Source organism: Elephantulus edwardii, unplaced genomic scaffold (genome assembly GCF_000299155.1).
Source record: "Elephantulus edwardii isolate Elephantulus edwardi_28Jun2011 unplaced genomic scaffold, EleEdw1.0 scaffold00089, whole genome shotgun sequence".
Lineage (NCBI taxonomy): Eukaryota > Metazoa > Chordata > Mammalia > Macroscelidea > Macroscelididae > Elephantulus > Elephantulus edwardii.
The window spans coordinates 9,674,139-9,682,820 of NW_006399839.1; the positions used below are offsets into that span (position 1 = coordinate 9,674,139).

Consider the following 8,682-nt stretch of genomic DNA (forward strand, 5'->3'; position numbering starts at 1 on the left):
TACCTAATCATATATCCCTTTTAAACAGTTCTCGCCCTTATCTGTTTCAATGCAGTATACATAATTTATCCCCTCTTTCTCAGTCTCCCCTCAACCCCTGTGTCAGTTTTCTTTTCTAACAGTGGCACTATGCAGTATTTTTTTACAAAACATATTGTTGTTGTTGTTGTTATGTGCCATCGAGTTGCTTGCAATTCATAGCGACCCTATGTACAAGAGCTCTAAATGCCGCTCTTTTCTATGCCAACCTCACTGTCTCAGACACACTCATTTCCACCACTCCAATCACAGAATTGATCCATCTCATCGAGGGTTTTCCTCTCCTGCGCCGTCACTCCACTCTCCCAAACATGAAGTCCCTCTCCAAGGACCAGTCCCTCCTTGCAACATGTTCAAAGTATGTCAGACAAAGCTTCAGAATCCTTGACTCCAAGGAGCATTCTGGCTTCACCCTCTCCAGGACAAATCTGTTTGTTCTCCTAGCAGTTCATGGGATATTCAACACTTTTTTCCAGCACTGCAGCTCAAAGGCATCAATTCTCTATCATCCCTATTCACTGTCCAACTCTCTGATGCATAGCACGTAATTACAAAGACTATAGCCTGGATCAGGCACACATTAGTCTCCAGCCTGACGTCGTTGCTCTTCAGTACTCTTGAGAGGTCCCTCACAGCTGACTTTCCCAATACAATTCATCTCTTGATTTCCTGGCTGCTGTTACCAAGAGAGTTGACTATGGAGCCAAGTAAACGGAAACTGTTAACTATCTCAATCTCTTCACCATCCATACTGATGCTGCCAATTGGCCTAGTGGTGATTTAGGCATATTTTAAACTGACATCCTTGCCTTCTAGCTTTGGAGAGGTCCTTGACAGGAGATTCTCCCAATGTAACACGTCTTTTGATTTCTTGACTGCTGTGGTCCGTGGGTATTGATTATAGATTCAATTAAAAGGAAATCTTTGACAATTTCAATCTTTTTTAAAAAATTTTATTTTATTAATTTTAATGAACATTTACAGAGATTTTGGATTTCCATTCATTCATTGTTGCATTATTTTCTCTACCCTCCCCCCAGTTCGTTCCTCTCTTCCCCCCCCCCAAACAATTTCAATCTTTATTCATCTATCATGTTGCCTCTTGCTCCAGTGGTCCATTTTTCCTTTGGCTGTCCATGGCGTATTCAATATTGATCTCCAACACCACAATTCCAAAGACATTAATTTGTCTTCAGTCTTTCTTATACATTACCCAGCTTCACGTATTTGTGAAGCAATGGAAAAATATCATGGCTTGAGTCAGGCACACCTTAGTCTTTAAAGTGAGATCTTTGCTCTTTAGCACTTTCTATTTGCCCAATGACGAGCGCCTTTTGATTTCTTGACTGCTGCTTCCTTGGGTGTAGACGATGCAGCTTTGGGAATTGTAAAGGAGGAGTTATATTTCTCTCCTAAAGCTCAGGCTCTCTTAGTCCGCCATTCTTTGACTGTGACCATGACCGTGTCATGTCCTTGCCCTAGTTTACTCTTCTGCCAGCAGCCGTTACTAGCCTCCCCCTTGCTCAGATAAGACTGAGCCTGAGGCAGGCAAGTGGCTGTGCTCAAGCTTACAGAGAGCCCAAAATAGAGTTGGGACTTGCCCCAGGTACTCCTCAACCCCATGAGACGTGTGGGACCGATGTCTTTCTTGGGATTTTTTTTTAAATTTTTTTAAATTTTCTGTGTACCGCCAAATTGGATCTGACTGGTACAGGAGGAGATTGTCCCTCCTTCTCCAGCAGAGCATCTGATGGATTTGCCCCGCGAACCTCTGGGACTGCAGTGCAGCTTCCTGCCACTAGGCCACCAGAGCTCCCTTTCTTTCTTGGGATTTAACCAAAGGCTGGACCCTGACACATTTGGGTTGTTCACGTCCAGACCTCCAGGCTCCCGAGACCTGCCCCACACTGGCCTCTGGTGGTGAGATGTAAAAAACGCAGCTTCCCAGAAACTGGGGGATAATTCCCAGCCCCACCCAGAGAGTTTGGGAAAGGGGTTGATGAGGCAGTTCCTGGAAGATCAGATTAGGGCCTGAATCTCCTGTATTCTCAGTAACAGTCATAGCTGTGTGTCTCCGTGAGCAGAATAAATGGCCTGCCCTGGTGGCCTTGCGGATAAGAAATTGTGCTGCCAGTCCCCAGGCAGGAAATTCAAATCTGCCAGCTTCTTCGAGGGAGAAAGGTCGGCAATCCCTTCCTCTATGATTGGTGTTGTTGTTGATTGCTGTCGAGTTGAGCACAACTCATGGTGACTCTATAAACAAAAGACCTGATGCTTTTCTAGAACTATCGTCAGACTTTCTATAACTATAGACAGACGACTGGTGTACCACTTAAAAAATGTTCATCTCAACAGTAATTAATTTGGCCCGAGGGCTTAAAACACAAAATTATGGTTGATAGACTCTAAAACTCTTTGGAAGGTCAGTTATGAGTCCCTTCTGACTTGACAACATGCACTGATACTCTGTCATCTCATGTGCCAGAGTGAAGTGTACAAATATGATCAGATTAAGGATTTGGGGATGGGGATTATCCGGATGAATCCTACATGTAATCACAAGTGTCTCTTTTTGAGGGAGGCCGAGGGGGATTTGGTAACAGAAGAAGAAAAACAGTTTGAGAATGGAAGCTGAGTCGAGTAATTTAGTCATAACAGAGAGGACACCAGATATGACAGGGGTAAGAGGGAATTGCAACAGTAAAATAACAGAAAACTCACATTTTATAACCTCAAGGAAAAGGATTCTTTTGTGGAACAAATGGATACAATGCAAAAGTTGTTGTTATGTGCCATCAAGCCACCAGAGACTTATAGGGACCCTATGTACAATAGCTCTGAACGTTGCCCTATCCTGAGCCAATTTCATTGTCTTCAACAGACGTAATCCCATTTCTCCAATCACTAAGTCAATCTATCTCATCCTGAGTGGTCTTTTCCTGCCATGTCCCTCCACCCTTCCAAACATGAGGTCCCTCTCCAAGGAGTAGTTCCTCCTGGCCACGTGCCCAAAGTATGTGAGAAGGAGCTTCAAAATCCTTGCCTCCAGGGAGCAGCCCAGTTTCACCCTCTCTAGGACTGAAGTGCCTGTTCTTCTGGTTGTCCACATTATGTTCAACACTCTTCTTCAGCACCACAACTCAAAGGTATTGATCCTTCTTCTATCACCCTTAGTTATTGTCCAACTTTCTGATGCATAGCAAGTAATTGCAAAGATCATGTCCGGGATCAGGTGCACCTTAGTCTCCAGATTGACATTGATGCTCTTTAGTACTCTAGAGAGGTCCCTGACAGCAGAGTTTCCCAATGCAATTTGTGTTTTGATTTCTTGACGGCTGGTGCCAAGAGTGTTGATTGTGGAACCCAGCAAACTGAAGTTGTAAACAGTAATCTCTTCACTATCATGATGCTGCTAATCGGCCCAGTGGTGAGAATCATTGTTTTCTTGATGTTGAGCTGCAGTCCTTGACCTTCTGCAGCAAGTGCTTCAGGTCCTCCTCAGTTTCAGCAAGCAAGGTTGTGTCATCTGCATAAAGCAGGTTGTTGACGAGTCTTCCTCCAATCCTGACGCCACATTCCTCCTCATAAAGTCCAACCTCCTGAATGATCTGTTCTGTATATAGATTGAAAAGGTATCGAGATAGGATGCACCCCTTTCCTGATCTTAAACCATGCAGTGTTTCCCTGCTCTGTTCTGACTACTGCTTCCCGGTCCAAGTATAGGTTTACCCTCTCCAGCACAGACCTGTTTGTTCTCTTGGCAGCCCACTGTATGTTCCACACCCTTCTCCAGCACCACGACTCAAAGGCACCGATCCTTCTTCTACCATCGTCAGTTACTGACCAGCTCAGCATGAGCACAATTCAAATCTACCAGCTGCTTCACAGGAGAAAGCTGAACAATCTCCTCCCATGCAACTTACTGCCTCTGAAAACCCACTGAAGGGTCAGCCTTGGGTTGGTTATGACTACAGTACACAGCAATAGCATTGTAAAAGGGAACTCTGGTGGCCTAGTGGGAAGGGAGTTAGCCTGCCTAGTCAAAGGCAGGTGGTTTGAATCCATTAAATCCTCTGAGGGGAAAAGATGGACAGTCTCATCCTGTGCAGTTTCCAGTCTCTGAAACTACACTGGAGGTCAGCTATGAGTTGGTTCAGACTTGAAAGCAATAAGAAAGAGGGAAGGAAAAAAGGAAGGAAGGAGGGAGGAGAGAGAGAGAGAAATAAAACAAAGGCAGATTAATATAAAACAAAGGCAGTTCTGGTGGAGTTGCACTGCTAACCCAAAGGCAGTACTTTCTCTGCAGGTTCAAATCCACCAGCAGCTCAGAGGGAGAAAGATGGGCAGTCTCCTCCCTTTCCAGCCTCCAGAAACCCAACAAAGGACAATAGGAACTACCATCCTTTTGTCACAACATGTGAACAATGAAAACTCTCTCTGGAATATGGATGAGACCACATAGTCTCAGACATGGACACTGACCAGAAGAGACTATAAAAACATCACACTCCATTGTTCTACCTCCTCCCTCACAACACTCCACCACCACCACCACCACCAGTCCCCAAGACATCGGGACAGATATGGGATGCTGGGATGCTCTTATCTCTTCACCTACATACCATACTGGAATATAATAAAACCTCTGCTTCCCCGACTCCAACCTCTGTCTCCGGGATTGATTTTTCTGGCACCAGACAGCAGAATACCAGCTTTTCAATGACAGAATGGGCCTGTGGAACTCCCAGCAGAACCAGTACCACTGACCCCTTGGTTTTAACCCTCATGTCTGACTTACAACATCCAGAACAATAAGAGAATAAATTCTTATTGTTTCAAGCAACTGAATTTGTGATAATTTGTTATAGCAACTACAGGGAACTAATAACAGTGTCGACTGCAGCATGTGCCTCTTTGGAGACAGTGAGAGTTTATGAAACTATTTGCTTTCCCTTTTTTGCATTGGCTGCTAGGATGCTTGAAACCAATGTATTCGTCACCATTAGCCAAAAAAAAAGGATCATGTGGCAGGCGTTTGGAGGAGGAACGTAATCTCTGAGGCCATGTTCCTTCTTCTGGACCTCATTTTTCACTCTTCACATTTGAGATCTCTGGCAGCATAGTCATGAGGGAACTATACTGCTGATTCAAAGGCCACCATCTCTCTGTCTTTGATGGTTCAAATCCACCAGCAGTTTCAAGCGAGAGAGATGAGTAACTTCATCCCCAATTATTTACAACTCAAGGGCAATGAGAGAGAGAGGGTCCACATTTAATTTTCCAGTTTTGCCGAGGGCATCTTTGGAAAGCACCTTTACTCTCTCCTCTTGTTGGGAGGGGTGAGAAGAGCAGGGTGATACATTCAGAAGGCAAGATCACCTCACTTCTGAAAGACTATTTCCTTTGCTGAAAAATAAATCTTGCATAGTTTTGTGTGAATTTGAGAAGATGTTTACTTAATACTTTAAAAAATTTATATTGGTTTATTTACAAAGTTCGGATACATCGTTTTTCACATCAGATCTTTCCCATTTCCTTCCCCCTTCTCCACCCACCAAATTGTGTGACCCTATGATTAATGTTCCCCATCCCCACTTATCCTCACCCCTCTGTTTCTACCATCCCCCTCATCTTGGATCATTATACTCATTCTGCAATTATGATCTTATACAATATTTGTCCTTATGAGACTGAGCTAATTCACTCAGCATAATGTTCTCCAGTCCCTCTCAAGTTAGGTAGTAATTTATGAAATCGTTGCTCCTGCGTGTTGTGTAATATTCCATCGTGTGAATGTACCATGATGTCTCAATCCATTCAATTGTGGTTGGACATCTGGGCTGTTTTCATGTCCTTGAGATGGCAAATAATGCTGCTACGAATATAGGTGTACAAGTCTCCATTTGTGCCTCAGTTCTCATTTCAATTAATACCTATGCTCATTCTAGTTGCCATCGTTCTGTCTGCAGGGCTCTTTGCTGCTGGCCAGGGCAGACCAGGGCATCCTAAGCACAGATAACTTTGTCCTCAGCCCCACTCTGGGCTCTGCAGGATGCCCTGGGTGCCTTTGCTGCAGACTGCCTGGTGTCCTGCCCCCTCTCCCTGCCTGCTCCTGGAAGCGTTTCTGGTTTTCACAGCCCTCTGCTTCCCTCCAGCAGGCCTTGCGGCGCTCATGACTGACTTGCAGGAAGCCCAGATGCAGCTCATAAATAAAGGACGTTCTGTTCTGTAGAGAGCTGGCGGCAGGGCTGCCTTCCACCTGCAGGCACAGGCAAGCCCCGGAGTCTGGGAGCCTGGGAAGATGGAGCAGGAGCGGCCTGCGAAGACGGCTCTTCAGATGTGGATCTGGACGTAGCCCGCTGGGGCTGAACCTTGGCTCTGCTATCTTCTGGCTGTGTCCATTTTGCCCCTGTTTCCTTGTCTCTAAAGAACTTTGATGCCATAGTTGATAGTGTGTTGCATTGCTATCTGCTGCTTCTCCAGTGGTTCGAATGCACCAGTGGCTCTTCAGGGGAAAGAAGGGTCATTCCCTCCTATTCAGATTTACAGCCTTGGAAACATGATGAGAGACAGTGAGTAAGCAGTTAAGAGCTATTGCTGTGAACCGTGGAGATGGAAGCGACTCATAGCTGGCCCTCCGGCGGGTCCTGCAGCGGCTGTTGATTGCATGGGAGGAGATTGCCCATCTTTCTCCTTTGGAGCAGTTAGTGGGTTTGCAGAGGGGCATGGCCTTTGGATTAGCACCCCAACTTCCTAAAGATTATGCCACTAGAGCCCAGGGCTTCCTGTTACACTATGTTACACACACACAGAGAGAGAGAAAGAGAGAGAGAGAGAGGTTAAGGGAGGAGATTGCTCATCTTTTTCCTCTCATAGAGGGATGATGGATTTGAACTGCATGCCTTTGTGTTGGCAGTGCAACTCCTTACCATTAAGCCACCAGAGCATATAGAAATTACTTGTTCATAAAATCGGGATTATTCCAGGAGCCGAGGCCGAAGTGCTTCTCTATTACATTTATACCATTTAGTGCAGAGCTTGGGATGCAGTTACCAATGCTCACAAAACGGGGAATGGTGCAGAACAGCACAAGGCTCAGATCTAGTGTTCACAGGCTTGGGATAAGTCATAGTTGACATTACAGCATCTAACAACAGCAGCAAATGCCTTTATCTGCTGCAAACTGTCCTCAGTACAAGAGCTTTGCGTTGTTGTGGTGGAGGGATGGCTGGGCTGTGACAGTGGGGATGGGAATAACTTTCTGAGGGGTCAAAGCGAACCAGAGGCCGGGTCTGGGGGTGTCCTGGATCCGACCGTCCAGGAGGACGACTCAGAAAGAGGGCGATCTTTGCAAAGTCACTAGCCCCAATGACGCTGATCTCCTCGCCCATCTCTGGCTCCGCCATGGCCAGCGTGGCAGAGAGCGATGAGCATTGTCTGGCTGTATTCTCGTCCTGTCCTTGGCTTGCTGCTGGGAGAAGTGGGGCGCAGGAGGTGGGGCGCGGGGTGGGCGGGCAGCTGCCGAGCTGGCGGCAGCCTGTGCCTTCTCTCCTTTCTCTCCACAGCCCAGCACCTGCCGGGATGTCTGGGAAACCCGGGGAGCAGGTGCAGAGCGTCTGAAGGGTCTGTTTGCAGATGGGTAATGAGCCGGGGTGGATCAGCACACGCTTGGCCTCCGCTCTGTTGTCTGAACACAAAAGCGCAGACAAAGCCGCAGCAGGGCACGCACACGCACACATACACACACGCGCGCGCCTGGGGACACAGGAGGGCTGAGCTGGGGTGTGGCTTGCGACACCACACAAGCAAGACATTCTTTAAAAAAAAATTTTTTTTTCTACTACTTTATTTACAAAATTCAAAACCAAATTCGAACAAATTATTTCCATTTTCCCCACCCCGCAATCCATCAAATTGTACAACCCAATGATTAATCCCGCTTTCCCCCTACACATCCACATCCCTCTGCTTCCAGCCTCTCTCACCCCTCCTGGATCCTTATACTCATTCTCCAGTAACGGTTTTATACAATATTTGTCCTTGTGGGACTGAGTTAGTTCACTCAGCATAATGCTCTCCAGTCCCTCCCAAGTTAGGTGATAATTTACAAAGTTATCGCTCCTGCTCGCTGCGTAGTATTCCACTGTGTGAATGTACCATAATTTCTCAATCCAATTGTTTGTGGTTGGACATTGGGGCTGTTTCCATGTTCTAAGCAAGACATTCTTAAAGGAAAACCATGCCAGGTGGTTGTTGTTCTGTGCTGTCAAGTTGGAATTGTCTTGTATCTGACACATCATTGGGTTTTCAGAGGCTGTAAATGCCATGGGAGGTGATTGCCTATCTTTCTCCCGAGCAGCTAGTGGGTTTACAGAGAGGCATGTCCTTTGGATCGGCAGGGAAATTTCCCAAGGATCCTGCCACCATGGCTCTCTGTACATAACACACACGTGTGTGTGTGTGTGTGTGTGTGTGTGTCTGTGTGTATGCAGGACTGGTATTCACTTCCTAAACCACATGCCTTCAGAAATTCTATGAACTTTGACAAATGTCAATAGTAGAAGAGGGGTTTCAGGCCTTTTGTGCATAGGACTGATGAGTTGTGCTTGACTCAAAGGCAATCAACAACTATATATATATGTG

General features: G+C 46.2%; 1 protein-coding gene across 1 annotated transcript in view; it reads left to right on the forward strand.

The window, feature by feature from the left end:
* Positions 1-6,408, forward strand: part of CRYBA4 (crystallin, beta A4) — a 16,206-nt gene extending 9,798 nt beyond the window's left edge. Inside the window, exon 6 of the mRNA XM_006890518.1 lies at positions 6,305-6,408. Within this exon, the coding sequence (XP_006890580.1) occupies positions 6,305-6,408 (104 nt within the window). The remainder of the gene's footprint in view (positions 1-6,304) is intronic.
* The last annotated feature ends 2,274 nt before the right edge of the window (positions 6,409-8,682 follow it).